We start from the raw sequence: 25,074 nt of genomic DNA, 5'->3' as shown, positions 1-25,074 counted from the left end.
ATGATTATGATGATGGTGACGATAATAATTGAGATAATGATGATGATGATGCTGATTGTGAAGATGACTGTGATGATGAGGATGGGGATGATGATGATGAGGATGATGATGCCAGGCGCGGATCCAGGGGGGGGCCGAGCGGGCCTTGGCCCCCCCCCCCCCCGCAAAAAAAAAAAAAAAAAAAAAAAAAAAAAAAAAGAGAGAAAAAAGGAAAAGAAGCGAAAGGGAAAGAGGAGAGAAAGGGAAAAGAAAGAAGAGGAAGAAGAAAAGAAAGGGGGAAGAAGGAGATCGGGGGCCGAAAGGGCTTTTGCCTCCCAGGCTGTTGACCCCCCCCCCCCCCCCCCCCCCCCCCCATATAACAAATAAGAGAGAAGGAAGGAAAGGGAAAGGAAAAGAGGAGATACTGGCGTACTGATAGGGGGGGGGGGCTAAGTGGAAATCAAATTCAAACGTGGTTTATTTCTAATTCCATAACGGTGGATTACAAATAATGCTAAAATGACATCATTTCCGAGATTTTTCCTCACTTTTTAGTAAATTATACGTTTGTATGTGTTTGTTGGAAAATGACAAATTCCTAAATTTGCAGCCAGGCAAGAAATATGATTCTTGAGATTCCTACATGTCAGGGCCCGAGGTACGGCGGGGATCGGAGCCCCGAGCTCTCCCCCCCCCCCCCCCCCACACTTTTTTTGAAAAATTATATTAAAAAGAAATAAATAGAATAAGAGCAAGAAAGAAAGAATAGTTAACTGCCAGTGTTAACAAATAATGAGGCATCAAATATGCTCATCTGACCGTGATTAAATGCCTAAAACCCCTAAGCTTCCGTGGGCTCTGCCCCCTGGATCCCACCAAAGGCCCTACGACGGGCCCTTAGATGCTCATCTGACGGTAATTTAATGCCTAAACCCCTGATTTTGGGGGGCTCCGCCCTTGGACCCAACGCCAAATAGTTACCTGCCAGTGTCACGAAATAATAAGGTATACAATAAAAAATATGCTCATATGACCTTAATTAAACGCCTAAAACCTCTGAGCTTCCGGGGCCGGCTTCGCCGCCGCCCCAGACAAGGATTAACAATCGAGAACGGTACAGCGAATCGTCTTCTTTCTCTCATAATCTTATGAAACGAGAAGCTTCCGCGCATTGCGCGGGAGGGGGAACCTGAATTCAGACAAGGATTCAGAGGCGAGAACGGTAATATTAATCTTTTATGATTTAATAAAACGTAACAGCTTCCGCACTTCGTGCGGGATGGAGGGGGGGGGGAACTTAATTCCGACAAGGATTATTTTCGAGAGCGGTACAACGAATCGTCTTCTTTCTCTAATGATTTAATGAAAATTAAAAGCTTCCGCGCTTTGCGCGGGAGGGGGGAACCTAAATTTAGACGAGGATTAAGAGTCGAGAACTGTACAACGAATCGTTTTGTTTCTCTAATGATTTAATGAAACGTAAAAGCTTCCGCGCTTCGCGCGGGAGGGGGCAGAATCTAATTCAGACGAGGATTATTTTCGAAAACGGTACAACGAATCGTCTTTTTTCTCTAATGATTTAAGGAAACTTAAAAGGGGGGAACCTGAATTCAGACGAGAATTTAGAGTCGAGAACTCTACAACGAATCGTCTTCTTTCTCTAATAATTTAATAAATCCTAAAATTTTCCGCGCTTCGCGCGAGAGGGATAACTAAATTAAGACGAGAATTATTTTCGAGAACTGTACAACGAATCGTTTTGTTTCACTAATGATTTAATGAAACGTAAAAGCTTCCGCGCTTCGCGCGGGAGGGGGGGAGAATCTAAATTCAGACGAGGATTATTTTCTAAAACGGTACAACGAAACGTCTTTTTTTTATGATGATTAAGGAAACTTAAAAGCTTCCACGCTTCGCGCAGGAGGGAAAGGGGGTAAACTAAATTAAGACGAGGATTAAGAGTCGAGAACTGTACAACGAATCGTTTTGTTTCTATAATGATTTAATGAAACGTAAAAGCTTCCGCGCTTCGCGCGAGAGGGGGCAGAATCTAAATTCAGACGAGGATTATTTTCGATAACGGTTCAACGAATCGTCTTTTTTTTATGATGATTTAAGGAAACTTAAACCCCGGGACGGGGGGGTTCTTGAATTCAGACGAGGATTAAGAGTCGAGAACTGTTCAGCCAATCGTCTTCTTTCTCTCATAATCTTATGAAACTTAAAAGCTTCCGCGCTTTGCGCGAGAAGAGGGGGGGGGACTTGAATTCAGACGAGGATTAAGAGTCGAGAACTGTACGGCGAATCGTCTTCTCTCCTAATGATTTAATGAAACGTAAAAGCTTCCGCGCTTCGCGCGGAGGGGGGAGGGGGGGGGGAACTGAATTCAGACGAGGATTAAGATTCGAGAACGGTACAACGAATCGCCTTCTTTCTGTTATAGTTTAATGAAACGTCAAAGCTTCCGCGCTTCGCGTAGGAGGGGGAGAGGGGGGGGAACTGAATCTAGACAAGGATTAAGAGTCGAGAACGGTACAACAAATAGTCTTCTTTCTCTAACGATTTAATGAATCGTAAAAGCTTCTACGCTTCGCGCGGAAGGGGTAAACTGAATTCAGACGAGGATTAAGAGTCGAGAACTGTACAACGAATCGTTTTGTTTCTCTAATGATTTAATGAAACGTAAAAGCTTCCGCGCTTTGCGCGGGAGGGGGAGAATCTAAATTCAGACGAGGATTATTTTCGAAAACGGTACAACGAATCGTCTTTTTTCCCTAATGATTTAAGGAAACTTAAAAGGAGGGGGGAACTGAATCTAGACAAGGATTAAGAGTCGAGAACGGTACAACAAATAGTCTTCTTTCTCTAACGATTTAATGAATCGTAAAAGCTTCTACGCTTCGCGCGGAAGGGGTAAACTGAATTCAGACGAGGATTAAGAGTCGAGAACTGTACAACGAATCGTTTTGTTTCTCTAATGATTTAATGAAACGTAAAAGCTTCCGCGCTTTGCGCGGGAGGGGGGAGAATCTAAATTCAGACGAGGATTATTTTCGAAAACGGTACAACGAATCGTCTTTTTTCCCTAATGATTTAAGGAAACTTAAAAGGAGGGGGGAACTGAATCTAGACAAGGATTAAGAGTCGAGAACGGTACAACAAATAGTCTTCTTTCTCTAACGATTTAATGAATCGTAAAAGCTTCTACGCTTCGCGCGGAAGGGGTAAACTGAATTCAGACGAGGATTAAGAGTCGAGAACTGTACAACGAATCGTTTTGTTTCTCTAATGATTTAATGAAACGTAAAAGCTTCCGCGCTTTGCGCGGGAGGGGGGAAAATCTAAATTCAGACGAGGATTATTTTCGAAAACGGTACAACGAATCGTCTTTTTTTCCCTAATGATTTAAGGAAACTTAAAAGGAGGGGGGAACTGAATCTAGACAAGGATTAAGAGTCGAGAACGGTACAACAAATAGTCTTCTTTCTCTAACGATTTAATAAATCCTGAAATTTTCCGCGCTTCGCGCGAGAGGGGAAAAACTAAATTCAGACGAGAATCATTTTCGAGAACTGTACAACGACTCGTTTTGTTTCTCTAATGATTTAATGAAACGTAAAGCTTCCGCGCTTCGCGCGGGAGGGGGGGGGGGGGAGAATCTAAATTCAGACGAGGATTATTTTCTAAAACGGTACAACGAATCGTCTTTTTTCTCTAATGATTTAAGGAAACTTAAAAGCTTCCGCGCTCGCGCGGTAGGGGGGGGGAACCTGAATTCAGACGAGAATTTAGAGTCGAGAACTCTACAACGAATCGTCTTCTTTCTCTAGTAATTTAATAAATCCTAAAAAATGTCGCGCTTCGCGCGAGAGGGGAAAAACTAAATACAAACGAGATTTATTTTTGAGAACGGTACAACGAACCGTCTTCTTTTTCTAATAATTAAATGAAACGTCAAAGCTTCCGCGTTTCGCGGAGGAGGGAGGGGGAAATTCGCCCCTCCCTGCACCTTCCCCCCCCCCCCGCATCATGTCACTGTTGGTCACCATTACGTACCAATATTTGGCTCGCAAAATTTCAAATTTGGGCCCCCCCCCCCTAAGAAATCCTGGATCCGCGCCTGGATGATGCTGATTGTGACGATGATGATTGTGATGATGAGGATGGTGATGATGATGAGGATGATGATGATAATGATGATGGTGATGATGATGCTGATTGTGACGATGATGATTGTGACGTTGACGATTGTGACGATGGGGATGGTGATGGAGATAATATGATATTGACAATGATCATGGCGATAATAGTTATCTTTTATCATTGAAGATTCGATCTCGTTTTGACGCCGAGGTTGATAATGTTCCTAGATTCTCATTACAAGGCCTATATTATCGAACATAAACTTCTTCGTAATGCACTGCGATATACTGTACACACACATAATCATACACACGCACATACATACTCTCTCCCTCTCTCTCTATCTCCCCCACCCCTCTCTCTCTCTCTCTCTCCCCCTCTCTCTTTTCTCTTTTCTCTCTCTCTCTCTCTCTCTCTCTCTCCCCCTCTCCCCCTCTCCCCCTCATTTATTAGGATGATGACGATCACAGTGGCGTATAATTTACAGCGTACTTGGGTCCAATCATAGAGGGGGCACTGATGTCATGACATGGGGGAGGTGACAGTCTCCTCACAAGGTAGATGAAACATGACCATCAAATAGGGAGGGATGGGGGTAGTGTGACGTGGGCATCATTGCACTCCCGCGTGTGCAGTGATTCAACATTATCCATTTTCATAACTATTATGCCATAGGCGCCTCCAGGGGGGCAGACTAGGGGTATTGGAAATTCGTTTTATTACAATGCCATAAAACATTGGAATCCCCTTCCCAATGGTGTAAAAGAAATAGGAAACTATGATCATTTTAAGAGGAAATTAAAGGAATACCTAATACTTGACAGTCAGAGAAGAGAAGTGAATGACATGTTATATGATTGAAATTGTTATTCTTCTGTCGGTTCATACTTTTTCATGTTGTATATATACTTATCTTTTCGTACGTTATAGAAATTCTACAAATTCATCATTATTTTCCTCTTCTTCCTTCTCCTCTTTTTCTCTTCTTTTTTCCCTTGTACTTAATATCATTTCTATCATCAGTTTAATGTTGTTATTATTATTATTATCTTTAATAAGTAGTTCTTTTAGTTTTCTTATCTGTCTGTAAATATTACTATTTTAACTTATTAATTTTATACATGTCTGTAAGGGACCCCACTGGAAATAAGCTCTCGAGCTTTCGTGGGTTGTCCTGTTCAAGCTGACTTATTTTTGATCTGTTATTATTGTATCTTGTTGTATGTTGGAAGCTTGTCGAATAAAAATCAATCAATCAATCAATCGGGGGGGGGGGGCAGGGTCGATACCGGGCGATGGCTGTCGGTGAGAGAGATATAAAAGGAACTTGAGGAAGAGGGTAAGCCGGACAGGAGTGGAATGAAAGAAAGGGGAACGAATAAAGAGGGGAAGACAGACAAAGGGTTAAGAGAATATACTTGACGCCCGTAAGAATTTGTGTAGCTGTACAGTGCGTCCCAGAAAAAACGAAACCGAAAATTATCGTTGTTTTATCATAACTTAATCACAATTATGATGAATAAATGACACATATTTGTAAAGCTTATATCCTCCTCTTTCATTTGATACAACTATTATTTCACGCGTGAGTGATTACAAACAATTTGAAGAGAGGAAAAGACTTAACTCCGTTTCGTTGACGATCAGCCATGCATCTAGTCATTCGTCTTCTTTGTGCCGTGGCTGATCTTCAAAGAAACGGAGTTAAGTCTTTTGTCAACTCTGGTTGTTGCTACGGCAGGCAGCCTGTGAAAAGGAACTCGTTTAATCAAATTATGGAAATGCAAGCGTTACTTTAAACAAACAGAACTTTGTTACTCCTGGCCCTTTTTTCCTGATTGAGGTGTCATAATTATGAAAGGGCAGAAATTGAACTTTCTAGAAATGTAATTTTCTCCTTGAAATTCAGATACCGCCCGCCAAATGACTCTTTGTTTTCCTCTCTTCAAATAGTTTGTAATCACTCATGCGCGAAATATGCATGATATGAGTTGCATCAAATGAAAGAGGAGGATCTATATATTATGTGTAATTTATTTATTATAATTTTGATAAGTGAAACATCGATAATTCTGTTTTGTTAAGTTTCTGGGACGCAGTGTGTAGTTAAACATCGCGTTGTTAGTGTTTATACAAAAGCTGAAGCACTTCTGTCTTGAAAGAGGGATAAACTGGTAAAATGGAGATGTTGGTTTAAGTGCTAAATAATTATCAGTGATAGCGGCTTCTTCTTTTCATCATCTTCTTCTTCTTCTTCCTCTTTTTCTTCTTCTTTTTTCATCTTCTTCTTCTTCTTCTTCTTCTTCTTCTTCTTCTTCTTCTTCTTCTTCTTCTTCTTCTTCTTCTTCTTCTTCTTCTTCTCTTCTTCTTCTTCTTCTTCTTCTTCTTCTTCTTCTTCTTCTTCTTCTTCTTCTTCTTCTTCTTCTTCTTCTTCTTCTTCTTCTTCTTCTTCTTCTTCTTCTTCTTCTTCTTCTTCTTCTTCTTCTTCTTCTTCTTCTCCAGACACCTCTATCATATTTGGTCGGAGGGCCAGCTTACGCGTCTAGAGATGGCGGCCAGCGGCATCATATTATCTCGGGATTCACGATATCACACTACGAGACTTTTATGCATCAACGAGAAATCCGTGAACAGCGTCGTTCGTACTTCGTCCATTGTGTCGAAATATCTTTGAAAAATGGGGAGAAAAAAGAAGAAGCCGATGAGACCCTGGTGTTGGTATCCTTTCTTAAAATCATGATCTCATGTAGATGTGAATTAATATAAGTTTGATATAATTATTGAAATGATTTTACTTATTTACGTGATTTGATGCAGGTGTCGGCTCGCTCGTTGCAACCACGTCTCGATAACCTGTGTGCGAGTGCATGCCCCCGTGTGTTGCGATTGCGTGGTTGGATCGCGTGGCTGTGCCTGTGGCATGATTGTTGATGAATTGAGGATAATTGATGCGAGGGAGGTAACTAGTTCTTGAAAAGTCATTTCATGCAGTGTCATGTAATTGGGTTTTCTATGCAGCTGATTTTGTTATGAAAACTCGGTTGCTAATTCCTTGTGTAGGCCTAGATCTATTGAGTCTGTTGACGTTGTGTGTCTGTTTTAAGCGGTGGCGCTGGTCCGAGAATAAGGATCGTTCGCATAAACGAAGGTATCTTCGTAAACATGGACAAATTGCATCCTAATTATTGATCCACGCGTTGACAATAAGAAAAAACGGATTACGTTTTTGATAATGCATGTGGACTAATTAGTAATTACGCAGCACAAAGACTTTCACGTTATGAACGATAAATCCTCAGGAAGACGGACAACTTTTAACAGTTAGACTGAACTGGGGATATTTTTTGACGAGGAATCCGTTTTTCGCATTATAGGTTTGGTGTGCTAAAACCCTTCCCAATGCAGTCTACGTGCATTGCGCGCTCAAGCAAAATTGGTCACTGTTTTTATTACCAAATCAAGATTCAAACCTTTATCACTTATCATTCGTGATCCTGAAGGCGATGCTCATCAAATGAGGTGTCATATGAAAGAGCAGGTTTGGCTCTACAGACTATATGCCCACAAAGGGTCAACTCAAAACTATCTTGATCAAAAACGGCGATTTATTGATTCCATCGTAGCTACGAGATTTCCCACCTTCGTGAACTGACCCCCTCGAGGGATAAGTAGTTCATGCGCATGATGTCAATAACAAGGGACCCGATGGCGTCATGTGCAATGTCAAGGGTCATCAGGAGAACGGACCTGCATGCAGATACACAATGAAGACAACAGAGAAGGGGTTTGACGATCAGTCTGCACAGTGTGGCGTGCACTATGTACTACTTTTGTGCCCATTCTGGACAAAAATTGGATGAATAAAATTGCCTAGATTTCTCGGGCTGTATCTTTTGATAGAAACATCAGTGAGTCTTGAAATTTTGAATGTGTTCTTCTGAGTAGTTGATTTTTTCAATTATTCAACCTTAATTTTTAAAAAAATTTAAAAAGGGAAAATTGAAAAATCCTTCCGACACCCTAATGCAAGTTTGTGACATTGTGCGGAAAAGAAACCTAGTCACCTCTAAATATAGCCTCAGAGGCTTGGTGATTTATGAAAGATGAAAGATTGGCAATCTTGATGCAAGAATTAACATTGAAGCACAGTCTACCAGTCTTACCAAGTGCACATTGCTTGTAGATGAGACTCTGTATGCTTTTACATTCTATGGATTTGTGAATTAACAAGTAGTTAATTTCAAATGTTGCTTAAAGTTAAACGATCCCCCCATCAATTTTCATGAAAATATGTTGCCAACCTGAACTATGAAATATTAAAAAAATTCTACCCATCTAATATAGGACTAATTGCTGCTTCAAATCCATACTCTTAAAAAAAAAAAAAAAAAGTTGGTAAAGTATCACTCCTTGGGATTAAAGAAAAGACTTACCCCTCCCATTCGATAGAAAAATATAAAAAATGAACCTGATCCGTTAGTCTACCGGTACTATAGTGTGATTGAAGGATAACTGAATGGAAGTTTAATCAATAGAAGACCAAGGTTGTTAAACAGTCCCCAGTTTTCCTTAACCCCCAATAATTTGTGTCAGGTACTGCAACCGAGAGTTTGATGATGAAAAAATCCTGATACAACACCAGAAAGCGAAGCATTTTAAGTGCAATATATGTTACAAGAAACTCTACACGGGTCCCGGTCTAGTCATTCACTGTATGCAGGTAGGTTGGAAACATGTCAGGTGGGAGATCAATAGTATTCCATGTTGTAGCCCTGAATAATTGTAGGATCCCCTAGCAGATAATTTTAAGGAGGTTGATATTAAGGTTAGATCAAGCCTTGTGTTATTGGATTTATCAGTCTGTTGCCGTAGGCTTTCTCATCAGGTGCAGTGCTTCGCTCGAATCCTGTGGAAAATGTTGTGGTACACATCGGGAACATTATGAGTGACTTGTGTCACTCAAGAGTGTATTGTTCTTGCACCTGCGTGTGATGAGATCGGTTATGCAACATACTGTATTAATCCTCTACCATGCTTTGATTGATACTTTAAAACATCCACTTATTTAATTTACTTTTTTACAATGTTTTAGTGTATTCTATAGTGTTCAAGATTGGATGTTATCTTCCTTAACCAAGTTTATTTCTATCAGGTACTGTAACAGGAGTTTTGAAGATGAAAAGGTCTTAATATTTCACCAGAAAACCAAGCATTTTAAGTGCCACATTTGTTACAAGAAGCTATACACTGGGCCAGGATTAGTAATACATTGCATGCAGGTAAGGCATCTCAATTTCCAGGAATCTTTGAAGCTGTTTGCAACTGTATGCATTCTAAAACTTTAAATTTACATTTTCTAGGTGCCTGCATGAACATTTTTTCAAATTCAGACCTTTATACACACCTTCCCCTTCACTCTACCACCTATTGATTGAAACAGTTATGCACATGGTTATCTGGGAAGGGGGGTGGGGATGAAAACCATTAGAAAAATATACAGATATTATCAATTAGGCAGGGGGTGGAGTACTGTAATTTCCCTGCACAAGACTAAATTTGTGTAATTCAGGATGAACATTTCAAGCTAAAACAAAATTGAATTTGAAAGGATATCATTGAGGCCATAATAAAGTACATCATTCCTCAATGTTTTATCACTTTTTGAAAAAGTTGTTTCCTTTTTCAAGGGCTATTTTAGACCTTTAAGAAATTCAAACTTATCCCGAGAAGGAAATCAGTAGCTAATGTATGGCCTACATGGGGCTAAATTTATTTCAATTTTTTAATTTGATACTGGTACAAAATCGTCCATCTTGTACCAGTATCTTTAGAGTGGCAGTTTAGCTATCCATATATCACATTCAAGTTAATATAATGACAGTGGTCATAAATATTTCTATGTCTCTTTCCTATCTTTATTTTTCATGTGTACCCTACAGGTTCATAAAGAGAATATAGACAAGGTTCCCAATGCCCTACCTCACAGACAAGATACTGAAGTGGAGATCTATGGAATGGAAGGTATTCCTGAGAAAGATTTATTAGACCATCAAAGACAACTAGGTGAGGCTTCATGCAGGGCAACCCGCAAATTAGAAAGTGATGTGATGTACATGTATTTGTACAAATCTTTTTGCGAAAAAAATTGTTGCTTACAATCAGTCAATTTTCAAGTGTTTTTTTCTTCATTTGTTTAAGGCAGAATTACGGGAGTTACTAGAGTTTAAGTAAACTAGAATAAACCTCAAGCATAGGGAAGTCAAAGGAATTCTCTGCTGGAGCTAGACAAACAATGATTCCTTGGCCTGTATTCTACTATAATTTAAATCTGACACTAGGTTTAAGATTTTGTTTGAAATCGGTTCAAAAAAAGAAGTTAATCTGAGGTCTAATATTTCCTTAGTTAAACATAATCTTAAACTTAAGATCAGGTTTAAATGAATTTCCAGAATAGTTTCCATTTTGTTAAAAGCCTTCAGTATATCTTCCATGCCATCCTTTTGGAGGTGTATTATATACTACACTAGCAGGACCCGCGGAAATCCGCGGGATTCTAGATGGGGGCGGGAGGTGTAAATAGATATATAGAGACTGTCTAAATTAAAACCACTAAGAACTTTATTTGCCATTCAGGCCATTAAAAAAATATACATGTTTAGCGTCCCCGCCCGCTTCCTTTTTGGGGGCCGCCTCCTATTTTTTTTTTTTTGAAATTTTTTTGAAATTTTTTATTTTTTAATTTTTTTTGAAAGAAAAAAAACAGCGTCCCCGCCCGCTTCCTTTTTGGGGACCGCCTCCTATTTATTTTTTTTATTTTTTTTAAAAATTTTAATTTTTTTTTGTAATTGTTTAATTTTTTTTTTTTTTTTTTTTTTTTTTTTTTTTTTGAAAGAAAAAAAAAACAGCGTCCCCGCCTGCTTCCTTTTTGGGGGCCGCCTCCTATTTTTATTTTTTTTTTTTTATTTATTTATTTTTTTTTGAAAGAAAAAAAACATGAAAAGCACTGCTAAAATGTATTTCTGTTTTTAAAAAAGAAAAAAAAAAAAATTGTCGGCCGCCATCTTGAAAAATAGCCAGAGTGTCAGGGAAAATGTACGGAGCGGCCATTTTGAAAAAAAAAAAAAAAAAAAAAGGGCCTCCTCCTTCCCATTTTTCGAAAAAACAGGATGCTAAACATGTTTTTTTTTTTAATTTGGCCTTATATATAAAAAAAAACAAAAAACGATCCAACTGTACCTGTAGTTATTCTTTAAGCCACTGGAACTGCGTAGAGTTCCGTAGTGTGGCGTACCGACTACGCAGAAATTAGGCTGCATATTAATGAGAAAATAGTCCCTGCGTAGGCTGGCGTACAGGTTTGCTTATGGTTGCTTACTGTGTAGAAAGCTTTTACTGCTTTGACGATCTGGCGTAGGGTAGCGTACTGTTGCGTAAAAAGGCGTACTTTCTGCGTCAAGTTTCTACGCCGAAAGTACGCGAAAAAAATTAAACATGTTGAATTGTTTTCGTTCATCTTGCGTACCTCTTTCCGTCCCTCAGCATATAGTAACGTAGGCCAGCGTAGTTGGTACGCAACACTACGCAACTCTACGTATTGACCCCACGCCAATTAGTGACCCGCAAGTGTCACAAATAAAGTATTAAAAATATGCTCATCTGACCCTAAACGCCTAAACCCCCCAAGCTTTCGGGGGTTTATGGCCCCTTGAAACCCGTGGACCCCACGCCTATATTATATATACACTCAACTCAGGACCCGCGGAAATCCGCGGGATTCTAGAGGGGGGGGGGCGCAGGCAAAAAATTAAGTTTTTTCATTTCTGGGGCTCCATTTCAAATTTTGGGAAATTTTCGGGGGCTACTTTTTCAACTTTCGGGGGCTCTTTTTTCTGGGGCTACTTTTTCATTAATTCATAAAAGCATAGGCCTACACTTTGTTGAGATTTGTTTAGTAGGCGAAGGTTTCAGGCTTAATACTTCATAGGTCTAATTGCCTATTTAAAAAAACAACATTTTTCTAGTTCAATAACTAAGTTTTCATGCATTGCTTTGATGCAAGAACTGTAACATAATTAAAAGATCTAGATTGTGATTATTTCTGACCATGAATTTCGATAATCATTTTTCAAAGTAAAATTTTCACAAGAAAATCAGACAGTCGTTTAAAAACGTACGTAGACATTAGTAATACTTTTACTAATTCTAAGCTCAGGTTTCGTAAATCTATTCACGAAACTATATTGAAATCGTGATGCAAACCAACAGATAACACTTTCAAAGTGTCAAATCTCTTCGACTCGAGCTCAGCTCAGCTGATCGAACTCGCACACACTCCAGCGTAACTCCATGAAGCTCGAACACCGACGCCGCAGGCCTCGGAAGCCTGCGGTGCGCGGTGCCGGTGTTACACTGCACTGTGTATGTGTGAGGACTGAAGGCAGCTTGCGACTGCAACTGTCAGTCCAATGGTTTTCTTGTGAAAACTTTCCTTTAGAAAGTGATAATCAAAATGTAGTATACATTAACCGTCATAATCACAAAATAAGCTTTGATTTCATACCTCCATTCACGAAAACTATATAAAAATCGCGGCAATAATGATGGAAATAGGTCTCTAAGTTTGGACGTGGACGGGAAGCTTTGTGTGTATCTCTGTTGCTTGTGCAGCGCTACTACAAAGGATATCCTATAGAAAGATGCTTTACTCGGGTAATCCCGACCCTGTCCATCGTGCATTTAATACGCAACTTAATGTGAGTGGATAGTCATCGATCGTGTGTCTACGGATGTCATGTTGAATATCCATGAGGTATCTCTGTCGTCACGCATATCCTGCATTATGCATGTCGCGTCTGTTTTCGCCCTGGACGTCGACACGGAGGAGGACCTCGGGCGGAGTATAGCCAATTCCACAGAGTAGACTCTCCCGCGGACGATGGCACCGGGCACGGGTACCCCGAGGGGAGGGTTCAGGAGGAGATAGCCGCACCAACTTGGGTCGGCGATCTCATTAAAAAACAATAGAATACAAAGGCTCGCCGAGACGTCGCGCCCCCCGCGGAGCCTTAGCGTATTATTATTATAGATATTTACTCCTTTGATATAGTAACAGTAATATCTTCACATTTAGAGAATAATAATTTATTTCTTTTCAAGCGATATTAATTATAATTTGATTTGAAATGTGAACTGTGAATGGCTTGAAGTGGAATGATGGCTCTATCTCCTTCATGCTGATAATAATAACATGTGGATTGTTTGTACTTGCAGCACAACAAGCCAGCAAGCACTCAGGTGGTGGTGGTGGAGGGGGAGGTGCGTCAGGTGGTGGTGGTGGTGATAAACCCGGTCCTAGCAGCCAGCCCCAGGTAGGAGCAACACCAGGCTCGGGGGTACCAGCAGGGGTACCAGCTATGCCAGGAATGCCCCAAATGCCTGGTATGCCCGGGATGCCTGGTATGCCTGGCATGCCACCCAGAGGAGCCATGAGTATACCTGGCATACCGGAGATGCCCCCACCCCCTATGCCGCCGGCAGGATTCCCCGCTATACCCCCTATTCCAGGGATGCCTCCCTTCATTCCACCAGGGATGCCCATGAGATTTCCTGGGTGAGTTTGAAACATTTATCATTTCTTATTATTTTGAAATAAACCAAACATCTAAAATATACTCATTTGAACTCATTATCGATGCGAAAGATATTTGAGTGAATTCCACAAGAGAGGTGTACATGATTGTAGTGAAAACACAAAAGCGGTTTTACGGCATTGCATGCATTTATTATGTTCTGTTTAATTAGAAAATAGGTGAGAAGATTATATGTATGATTAAAATTGTATTTCAACGTAACAACGTCTGCTATGTGTCACATTTTTCATGGAAAGGTCTCCGATGCTTCCAAGGCATCATCCTAGGTAAAAACAACATTCATATATTCCAGTACTAAAATAATATATTTAGGTTATTATTGTTTGACTGTGAATGTATGCTTTCATTGGTGATGTAAACAGGGGGTAGAAAAGCGAAGGCTTTATGCATGGGCTTGGGTGGTTGGTAGTTTTAATTTTTGCAGGGTTGATTCCAGATTATCCAAGCTGTCTATCTGTGCAAGATACGCCATACCAAACAGATATTTCGCGGTGATTTATTTATTTTGTTTCAAGTTTTTTTTATTGAAAGCAAACTAAAACAGCCAGAGGTTCAAGACTTAAATTTCAATGTAATGAATTTGTCATAAGGTCTTTCTCTTTCTAATTTTCTCTCTCTCTCACTCACAAAAGAGGCTTACCTGGTATCGTTGTTATGACCGAGATTCCATGGCATTACACCTTTTAATTCCGTTTCCAACTTCTCATTTCACTGCATCGATGCAAGGCATTTTCCAAAGAAGACATATTGGTTGATAAGCTTACCTTTATGCATCCTGGAGACGAGTATTTCCTCTATTCTGTGTTAACTGTGACTTGTTTTCTTATTGCTAGGATGCCAATGCCACCCATGCCTCCCCAGGCCATGATGCCCATGGTTGCAGGTCACCCTGGGGCTCACCCTGGAGCTCACCCTGGAGCTCAGGTGCCCATGTCCACCGCCTCAGCAGCAGCTAGGATGCCTCCCATGTCTACAGCCATGCCATCAATACCTCCCATGCAGGCTGTGTCGGTCGCAGCTACACCTTCGTCTCGTCCTCCTCCGGCCCCGCCTACTGCCAAGCCTCTCTTCCCCAGTGCTGCTGCAGTAAGCTTTCATTCATTCTTTACCAACTACAGTCAAACCTGCTTTAGTGACCACCTGTCTATAAAGCAACCAAAAAATTACTTTTTTTTTTACGAGGGCTCTTTTCAGATTTTCCCTTAAAAAAATAGCCCCCCTTAATTATTTTGCGGTGGCTATTTTGGAGCTCAGGGGGGCTTTTTATGCCTCCATTACGAAGTAGCCGGAGGCATTATGTTTTCGGGTTGTCCGTCCGTCCGTCTGTACGTACGTCTGTACGTACGTACGTACGTCCCGTTCTCGTGATCGCGTTATTTGAAGAACCGATTGATGGATTCCTGCCAAACTTTGGTCAAGTATGTATCTTGCAGAGCCGATGAACTGATTAGATTTTGGGGTTACGATGTCAAAGGTCAAAGGTCACAGGGCTCATTATGTATGCAAAAACAGCTCGTGATCGCGTTATCTGAAGAACCGATTGATGGATTCCTGCCAAACTTTGGTCATGTATGTATCTTGCAGAGTCAAAGAACTGATTAGATTTTGGGGTCATGAGGTTAAAGGTCAAAGGTCACAGGGCTCATTATGTATGCAAAAACAGCTCGTGATCGCGTTATCTCAAGAACCGAGTAATGGATTGCTGCCAAACTTAGGTCATGTATGTTACTTGCAGAACCGATGAAGTGATTAGATTTTGGGGTCACGAGGTCAAAGGTCAAAGGCTACAGCGCACATTATGTATGCAAAAACAGCTCGTGATTGCGTTATCTCAAGAACCGATTGATGGATTGCTGCTAAAATTAGGTCATGTATGTTACTTGCAGAGCCAATGAACTGAGTAGATTTTTGGTTCATAAGATCAAAGGTCAAAGGTCATGGGCTCATTATGTATGCAAAAATAGCTTGTGAACACATTCTCATTAGAACTGACAGATGGATTACTATTTAACTCAGGACATCTTGCAGAGCCAATGAACTGAGTAGATTTTAGGGTCATGAGGTCAAAGATCAAAGGCCACAACGCACATTATGTATGCAAAAACAGCTCGTGATCGCGTTCTCAAGAACCGATTGATGGATTCCTGCCAAAATTAGGTCATGTATGTTACTTGCAGAGCCAATGAACTGAGTAGATTTTTGGTTCATAAGATCAAAGGTCAAAGGTCATGGGCTCATTATGTATGCAAAAATAGCTTGTGAACACATTCTCATTAGAACTGACAGATGGATTACTATTTAACTCAGGACATCTTGCAGAGCCAATGAACTGAGTAGATTTTAGGGTCATGAGGTCAAAGATCAAAGGGTCATATATGTATATGAGAAATTGCTTGTAATCACGATATTCTGAGAACCTGTTAATGGATTACAATTGAACTTGAATTCGAAAAATGTCTTCTGTTTTGGTTTGTAAAATTGCTCTATGACGGAGGCATCATTTTCGACTGCGCGCAGTCGAATTCCATCTAGTTTTTTTTAAAGGTTGTATTTTTTTTAATCGCGGTTTTACCTAATTAAATTCCAAGCAAAGGCAAATATAGATACAATATTATGTACGCTACTATTATGTCATGTAGAGTATTGCAGACATTCAGATACCCATGATTTATTCACTTTGTGTTAAACGTGTGGCTTTATGATTTACATATACATGTAACTAAAACTTGTCAAAAGGAGTGTTTTTTTTAACTGTTCGTTTTTCATATCCTAAGAAAATATTATCAGTGACACGTGGGCTAGGAATTAATTTTTTTATGGGGGCTACTTTTCCCCATTGCCTAAAAAAAACCAAGGGGCTACTTCCTTAAAGCCATATTGTAAGCTGTAACAAGAAGTTGTGTTTTTCCTTAGCCATCATACTACTAGCAACCAAATTGGTAGGTAATATGTTATTTAGTCTTTTTTTCTGTCCCAAATTTAATTATTATCATGGACAATGCAATCCCATTAAAAAAAAATGTAGACCAACTCCCTTTAAAATTGTGTTATTTAGACCATTTATAACCATTAAATGTGAGTAAATATTTTTACTGTTGTCCCACATACCGATGTAGGGTCTATTTGTTATGCCGAAACATGCAAAATCATGGCCTTATTTTTTTTTATAGACTCTAATTCTAAAGGCCAAGCCAAAGCTAGTTTCATTTCGTAGACAGAAATTTATGTCATCATCACTCATGACAATTGGCCTGGCATCGATCGTATATAAATAATTTAATTTAATTAAACAGTTGTAAGAAAGATTCTGAGGAGTAGGAACATCCTTTATATATTTATTTACGTTTTTTTTATAACAAAATTCAATTTCTGTGTACGAAACTTGCTTTATACCGATTTTACAGGAAAAAATCCGGCATTGATTTTGCATGTTTCGTTATTACAAATATATCAGTATGTGGGACAACAGTAAAAATATACTCGCATTTAATGGTTTTAACTTATAAATAACACAATTTTAGACGGAATTACATTTTTTTTAATGGGATTGCATTGTCCATGATAAAAATTAGGGCCAGAAAAAAGACTAAATAAACATATTACGTACCAATTTAGTCGCTAGCAGTTGAGCTCTCGTCACTCGCAAATACTTATTTGCTTCATACAAGGAGCGTGCGGGCGGCGCGCGCTGAAGCTGAGCTAGTACGTTTCTGTGTATTGTCAATGTGTGCGGACTGCGTATGCATTCATGCTGTGCACAAAACTACATCGGAGCCGGTGGCCTGTCCGGCCGCCGGGAGCTTAGGCGCAGGCAGGCGGATACCGCTGTAGATCTAGCTACAGTAGGTACGACCGCCGATCCGCTGCAACTCACAAAACTTTTAAAATGTTGATGGAAGTTTCTAGTTTTGGAGTTGGTAGTTGGAACGGAGATTTCACTCAGACACATCAATAAATTGGTTTATTAATTCATAGGGAATATTAATTTATGGCGGGGGCGATTTTTAAAGATATTTTGATTTTTTTTCGCCCTCGTCTTGATTTTTACCGTGGCGATTTCAGAGGTTTAGGGGGCGAATCGCCCGTCGCCACCGTGTATTTTTTTCGTTGCTATAAAGACCACATTTTTTTCTCCCTTGAAAATGAATTCTCATTGAAACATGTAGTAAAGGTACCGGTCTACAAAGACCACCTTTTGTGTTTCCCTTGGACGGTTGCTATAGACAGGTTTGACTGTACCTGATATCTATCTGTCTATGTCCCATATCTTGGATGCTGTTAGGGCAACAATGAAATGGACTTTGAGACACAGGTTCTCCATAACTTTTTGTCTTCAGCCTTTCTAGTTAGCTGCTCAAATGATATTCAACACTCTGTTATTTGTTTTCTGCTTTATATAGAATTTGTGATGACATATTAGGTTTAGATAAATAAGAATGAACATGATTTCAAGGTATGAATCTCTCATGATTACTGGACTACTACAGCTCTCACTTTTCAGATTTTATCTACACGTATGCCATGATTGCTTGCAATTGATAAAAATAAGTACTAATGAATCACTGGAAATGTCTGAAAATTAATGTTGTGCATCCACTTAGCTCAAGAGATTGATTTTGCCATGAGACACATATCTTCCTTTATTGTGCAAAGGTATTTTTAATAGTTTCTTGTATAGGTCAAGTCTATAGAATTGTTATTGAATATGCTTTGCCTCTTGGTTTAAACCTGAACCTGACATCCTTTCTCTCCTAGACGGCTACATCAGCGGCTAGTTCACCAGGTCCTAGTGGTTTCTCAAGGCCGGACATCGTAGCACCTCCCATGGCACCATCCAAACCAACATTCCCAGCAGCAGCAACAGCAGCATCTGCCCCACCCAAACCAGCTCCACCACCAGCTGCATCTGTTCCATCATCATCAGCATCGTCATCATCGCAGCAGCCACCTGACCCTAAGCCTCCTGCGTCCAGGACAGCAGGTGGCAGTAAGGGCAAGGCCAGCACTATCAACACAAGTTCAAATAGTAATATTATACATCCAGATGATGAACGGTCATTGGTAAGTAGAGATCTACATAGGAACTCAGTCTGATAAATTGGCCAGAAAAAGAGGTTGGTCGTACAGTTGTTTCTTTGTTTTGTTTTTTTCACTTACAAAAGAGTGTTTGGTAACATTAAAGCAGTCTTAAAACCTTGTTATGCTTATACTGAGGAACTTTATCAAATTGATTAGTAAGCTTTTAAACATGCAATTAAAAACTTGCAACAAATTAATGTAAACATTGAATATTTGTAATTGTTTCTTGTTAGGTGCAAAGTTATGCAATAAGATATTATTTTACTTTTATTTATATTATTTCATCAATCAGCTAAAAGTATGATTGTTGTAATTGTCTTGCTTGTAAGAGGTTTCAGTATTCAAAACCTTTCTTAATCATTATTTGTTCTTCTCTTTCCTCTTGTTTTTCCTTCTCTTATTCTCTTTGTGTTATACAGGAAGAGATACGATCCAGGGAAGAGAAGTATAAGAAGGTCGCACCTGTGGTTCCAACGTTACCACCCCCACCACAGCCCCCTACACTTCCTACATCGATAGCCCCGCCCTCCTCTGCACCTCAGCAGCAGCAGCCACCGCCCCAAGCACCACCCCAGCCAAGCATAGGGAACATGATGGGTGGTGGGCAGATGCACCCCTCTATGAGGCTTCCAATGCAGATGGGTCATCAAGGTAAGGACTGCCACTGAGAAATGCTTGAAGACATCCACATTATAATGATATGAATATTACTAGCAAAGTGTCATAAATGTTTAAGTAAAGTCAGTGAAGCATTACTTTTGTTACATGCCAGTCTTGTTAGTGTACTGGCTCTCCGTCAATTCCTGGCCAACCTATTCAAGCTCAGTTCTGAAAATATGCAAATGATGTTCATAATGTGTATTCATTTGCAGGATCTATTAGAGACTGTTCAGTTGTGCCTGTTAGACATGCTTTCATACTTTGAAATTTGCTGATCGAATGATACAATGTTATTTTGGCTGTATTGGGTGAAGTTCCCCAAACAGTGTGTTATGACATTGGTGTGTAGCCATACAAAAATAACTTTGTCTTATTTCTTGTTTTCTGTTTTGTAGGTCACATGGGTATGCCTCCACAACGTATGATGCAAATGGACCAAAGAGGTTAGTTTTACAGTAATTTACATAAATAAAACTGAAATAATCATCACATTGTTCAGTTCCAAGATGAAATGTGAATGGCAACTCGTCGAAACTTTTGACTGGTTCAAATCTCTCTTTGTTTGGGGCACCAAAATCAGGCTATTGTATAAAGTTGTCACTGACAATGTCAAGGTCCTCATATTTAGCTAGGGTCTGAAAGTTCATTATCAGGTCCATTAAAAAAAAATTGTAGAAATGTTTAGTACTTTTTAGTATACAATGAATGGATAAGCAGTTGCATGATGTCTGCACACATGACTGAATTGCCGATGGAAAGATCTCCATATCAATTAAATCCCAATATTTAGAAATCCTAGCCTCTTGCTATGTCAGATTATGTTTCAAGCATTCACTAATTATTTCTTATATTTGTTTGTGTATATCAATGACACCTCTGAGCCATCATCCCTTCTCGTTGTACCCTTTCAGTATGATAAGATCTCTCCTATTACTGTATTCATTGTGTACTCTTGGTGTGTTCCTATTACAGGTGGTGGTTTACCTCCAAACATGCCTCAATTCATGCCTTCAGGACCCTATCCAGGCATGCCAGGGATGGGTATGAACGGTGTACCCGGTATGCACGGGGGACGCCCACCTAATATGCCCCCTAACATGCACCCTGGTATGCCCCCCAACATGCCCCCTCATATGATGCCTGGTAGAGGAGGCGGCGGGGGCCAGATGTACTGAGGAAGGGATCAGCAGCTCCGGTCGGTCAGTCGTAGCAGGGAAGGAGGAAGAAGACCAGCTTGAGAAGGTTGGACTTAAAATGTACATAGTTTGGTTTTCGTAATTCCAGATTAATCATCACTTCTCTGTGCCCGTAACATGTCCTCTTTTTGATGCACACCCAGAAGCTTAATGTGATGTGAACCATAGACGGTACCAACTATCTCATGTACACGGAGAACCTGCATGATTGCACCGTGTCTCTGCGCTCTCACCAGACATTGTTGAACATCTCTGCAACTCAGGTTTGAGATAAAGTCCGTATGATTACGATTCGAACCCTTGTCAGATGGTGATGGACTTTTCTGCAATGCAGGTTTGAGATATAATCTGTATTTTTTTTAAAAGAACTCTTGCCGGACCATCAGCCGCATCAAGATTTCAGGTTTGTCAGATCTGATGTACATATTGCATAAACCTGTAGTTATCGTAGCAAGAGTTCATGTCTGTAGCTTTCTATATATGGGAGGAGTACTTCTTTTGCTGACACAAACTGGAAATATTGTTATACCTTGGTCACACCGCAACCTGATTCCAAACCGACTGATTCTTGGTTGTTTGGGGTAACATATATTTTTCTTTGGGTTATCGTTGGTTTGTTTTCGGTCTAGTTGGTGTGACCGAGATATGACCCTAGTTCAGTCCTTGATTTGATTTTGATGATGATCTCTCGAGGCTTGTACAGTTTTTATTGTTTAAATGAAAATAATAATTGTGAGGCCCTGTGTAGAATATCATCTCAATAAAATAGGAAGTTCTTTGGCCATTTTCTGTAGGCAAAGAACACTGCCCTTTGTTTTGATTACACAATGGCCAAGAACATGCCAAAGAAACTCATTCATCTACATGATAATGCTCTGTCATGGGTTAGGTTGTCAAAATGAAAGGTAATAATCATTTTTAAAATAAAATGCACATCCCACAAATGTTCCTTTACATCATAAAATCAACTTTGGCTGTCAAGAAAAAGCCTTGCATGTTTCAATTTAAAAGTTTAGTGTCATCAAATGTCTTACAACCTCCGAATCATTGATTAGAAATGTGATAGTGCCAACTATGGGGTAAATAATTTTAATTATGTTTTGATGCATCATTCAAACTCAGTTGTTAATGTCAGTCCATCTTGCTGATATACAGATGGCTCTTATGATAATGCTTATACAATTTTAAATTAAATTTTATTTAAAAACCTAAATTATGTTCCTAAATCTAAATCCAAAGTATAAGAAGCTCATTTAATTTATAGGCAAAGAAAGCATTGTTAGGGCATGTAATTTAACTCTTAAAAAGAAGAAGGAAGTTTTCATTAAATCATTCTGTTTTTTTAATAAATCTTAAGTGATGAAATGAAATTTTATTTTATGCTATTAATTGAGATTTGTGTGCTCAGTGTCTCCACAACGAGTAAGTACATCAATTGGAATTTTTTGAGAATGTGTGTTCTTAGCATTGTCATCTCAATTTTTGTAATATCTTTCTGAATTTGTGCATGTGATGCGGCCACCATGTAAATACCATTAGAATGCTTATAATACTTTGTCATGAATTCAGTACGTATTTTGACGTTTGCATCCATTTCAGTTGTATTGTTTAACAAGTGACTCTTTTACAATGGAAACTCTGTATAGAGAGTTCTGACATAACAAGATACCTTGACTCATTTACAGTGGAAACTCTGTATAAAGAGTTCTGACATACGATACCTGGGGGGTGTTTCACAAAGATCCTTAGTTGAACTTATCTCTAAGTTGGACTTAAAAATTTTGGAAAGCTGTTTATAGCATCTTTGAAAATATTTTGTAAAAAATATTTTAAAAGGCATAAAATGTTAATTCAAATCATTCACATTTTCTATAATCAAGGAAATTTCTTGTTCTTGATGTGTAATTTATGAAAAGTCTAAAATACTTGCATTTTTTGTTTGAATGTATTTTATTATATGGCTACAAATGGCTCTCCATAATATTTAAGTCCAATTTAGAGTTAAGTTTAACTTAGGATTTTTGTGAAACATCTCCCTGATATAACAAGGCCAATTTTGCTGACCCTGGCTCTTTAGTTGCCTCTATGGTTTTTACCCTGATATAACTAGGTAATTTTTAATGGCCATTGTCCTCATTATGACAGGTTTCCACTGTAGCTGTGCAATCATGTTTAATAGGTCACTTTTGTAATGTAATCAAACCAACCATAATTTTTGTCCTACCTAGCAACAATTAATGTATGTAATTCGCATTCTGACTATTGAAATATAATTATTCGTAACGGGTGAATCAAATAATTTGTTAAATGGCACTTACAAAGATTTGTGCTTTAAATTTGATTACATTACGAAAATGGGCTATTGATATTTTCTGAGTCCATATTATCATGAAATAATCTTCTTTATCTAGCTGATTAAGGTATTGGCTTCTGTGAATCTGGAAATGATTGTTAATGTATAATTTGAGATTCTTGTTCATCATTGTTGAACAGAGAAACAAAATCTTTGAAAGGATGCAATACAAGAGATGAAATGTTGTTGAGCGCACTCAGCTGGGTACAAATGGTAAGTGTTTTCTGACAAGGTAGGACAATGCTTTTGATGATTATGTTATATTATTAAGACGTGGGTATCTGCAGATTAATGTCTGCCATTAAATTCAGAATAGAAGAATTCACAGCCCATGAAGTTCAATTGAAAACTTCTGCAATATTATTTTGCATCATAACTACAAGACATTTCATGTTAAAGCACCTTTTGTATAGCCTTACGTTGCCATGACACTGACATCAAGAGAATATAATTTGCAAATTACACTTTCCATTCTGGCATCAAATTATTTTCATAACGTGCTTAAAAAAGTAACAAAGAAATATCTTATTGTATTGGCAGTAAGATTTTGGGACATTCCAGTTGTATATCTTTGATTTTCACTCACCTTATTTGATGTGATTTCATTGCAATTTCATGTAACAATATTGGATGGCAATTCTGCATCACTATTAGACAAAGACATCAACAGATGCATATACTTTTTTACTCTCATTTTGGGTATGAGATTATAACAACCCCTCTCAAAAGTAATCCAGTCTTTAGCTGTGCATGAATTATTTTGTTATTTTTATTCAATTTAAACACTAAATTGTGCATGAGGAAACTGCTTAGCGAGGCATGTCAATTAAAGATAGTACCGGTAAACGTTATTTTAAGATTTCATTACAAGCTGTCCATTTTATAGCAGTTTACTACATTGCATTGGCACAGGTAGGGAGAGTTGGAAGTGTTGATAAAAATAAAATGTACAGTATATGTTTTTCATATGTTGTAAATGTATTTCCAACAAATTTTCTCCTTTTCATTGATCTGGTCATCATGGATATCGCTTCCCTTGTGAAACATAACCAAGTGAAGTGTATAACTAGCCAAAGATAAATTCAACATTTTACTTAAGAATCTTTAGGCATAAAAACTTCTTATTTCGTAAATATTAGAATTTGCACAATGTTCATTTAATGTGATTATGAATTGCCCTTCCCAGTGTATTTTAAGCCAGCCAGAGTCGTATGTTGTTTTAATTACCTGTTGATACCTTTCTTGTATATTTGCATGTTTATAACCATATTGTATGTTGACTGAGAGCATAAGATGTATTATCCAGCCTCGAGAGACAGGTTTGAATGACCCTTTCTTATCATGTTATTTTTTTCTTCTTTGTGCCTCAATGGTCTTTAACAAATCCATCGCGTAAAATTATTTCTTTGTATGTGTATAGCAGAATTTGTGAATAAAGAATTCAGTCTTTATTAAAGTTGTAATTCATTGTGTTGTGCTGTTTATGTATGATGTGATGAAGGAAAATTGCAGTAATATCAGCAGCAAGACTTAGAAGTGATTAATAAAAGGAGATATTTAATGTACACCTCTCTGAGGTTGTAAAGCTTCTCCATCAAAATATGTTTCATGTCTGTTGCGAATATTTCTGTAATTTTCGGTTTGTTTGATGATGAAACAGTGAGAATGTGAGCTTAAATGTTTAAATTTTCCTACATTTTCCAGATGCTGGTTTACAGCCCCTTTGCTGATCTCTGTAATGTATTCTCAAGGCAAGTTCAAAAATGAAATTGTTAATCAAATTTGTTGCTACTTTATTTTTGTTCATTATTTTGGGAAAGAAATTCAGCTGTTTCACTTAATTTTGCACCATATCACAAAAGTAAACATGGGACAGTTTGAGCAAATTTATAGAAACAGTTGATAACAGATTTTTAGTAATTTATACATCGTATGAAATTGATGGTTTTAAATTTAATTTCTGTGTTGAAAATTATGTTTAATGGTACTGCCCTGTATAGTCGAAAGTCGGCTG

The 25,074-nt window shown here is 38.7% G+C and overlaps 1 protein-coding gene across 3 annotated transcripts; it reads left to right on the top strand.

Annotated features, from left to right (window-relative positions):
• The first annotated feature begins 6,712 nt into the window (after nucleotides 1-6,712).
• On the top strand, nucleotides 6,713-24,523 carry LOC579274 (BUB3-interacting and GLEBS motif-containing protein ZNF207). 3 transcript variants are annotated; one of them, XM_030983988.1, is made up of 10 exons: nucleotides 6,713-6,840; nucleotides 9,275-9,401; nucleotides 10,062-10,185; nucleotides 13,393-13,732; nucleotides 14,009-14,038; nucleotides 14,606-14,858; nucleotides 18,528-18,833; nucleotides 19,271-19,502; nucleotides 19,907-19,954; nucleotides 20,484-24,523. In XM_030983988.1, exons 1-10 carry the CDS (start codon nucleotides 6,800-6,802, stop codon nucleotides 20,684-20,686), a joined length of 1,704 nt encoding a protein of 567 aa, XP_030839848.1. In that variant the 5' UTR covers nucleotides 6,713-6,799; the 3' UTR covers nucleotides 20,687-24,523. The 3 variants fall into 3 exon arrangements, with proteins under 3 accessions (XP_030839848.1, XP_030839850.1, XP_030839849.1); XM_030983989.1 differs by lacking the exon at nucleotides 9,275-9,401 and adding an exon at nucleotides 8,716-8,842 and having other exon boundaries at nucleotides 6,715-6,840; XM_030983990.1 differs by lacking the exon at nucleotides 14,009-14,038.
• Nucleotides 24,524-25,074: the final 551 nt, after the last annotated feature.

This window comes from Strongylocentrotus purpuratus, unplaced genomic scaffold (assembly GCF_000002235.5).
Source record: "Strongylocentrotus purpuratus isolate Spur 01 unplaced genomic scaffold, Spur_5.0 spur5_scaffold_14, whole genome shotgun sequence".
Lineage (NCBI taxonomy): Eukaryota > Metazoa > Echinodermata > Echinoidea > Camarodonta > Strongylocentrotidae > Strongylocentrotus > Strongylocentrotus purpuratus.
Note: the sequence above shows the minus strand (reverse complement) of the source record. Positions and strands in the feature narration are given on the sequence as shown.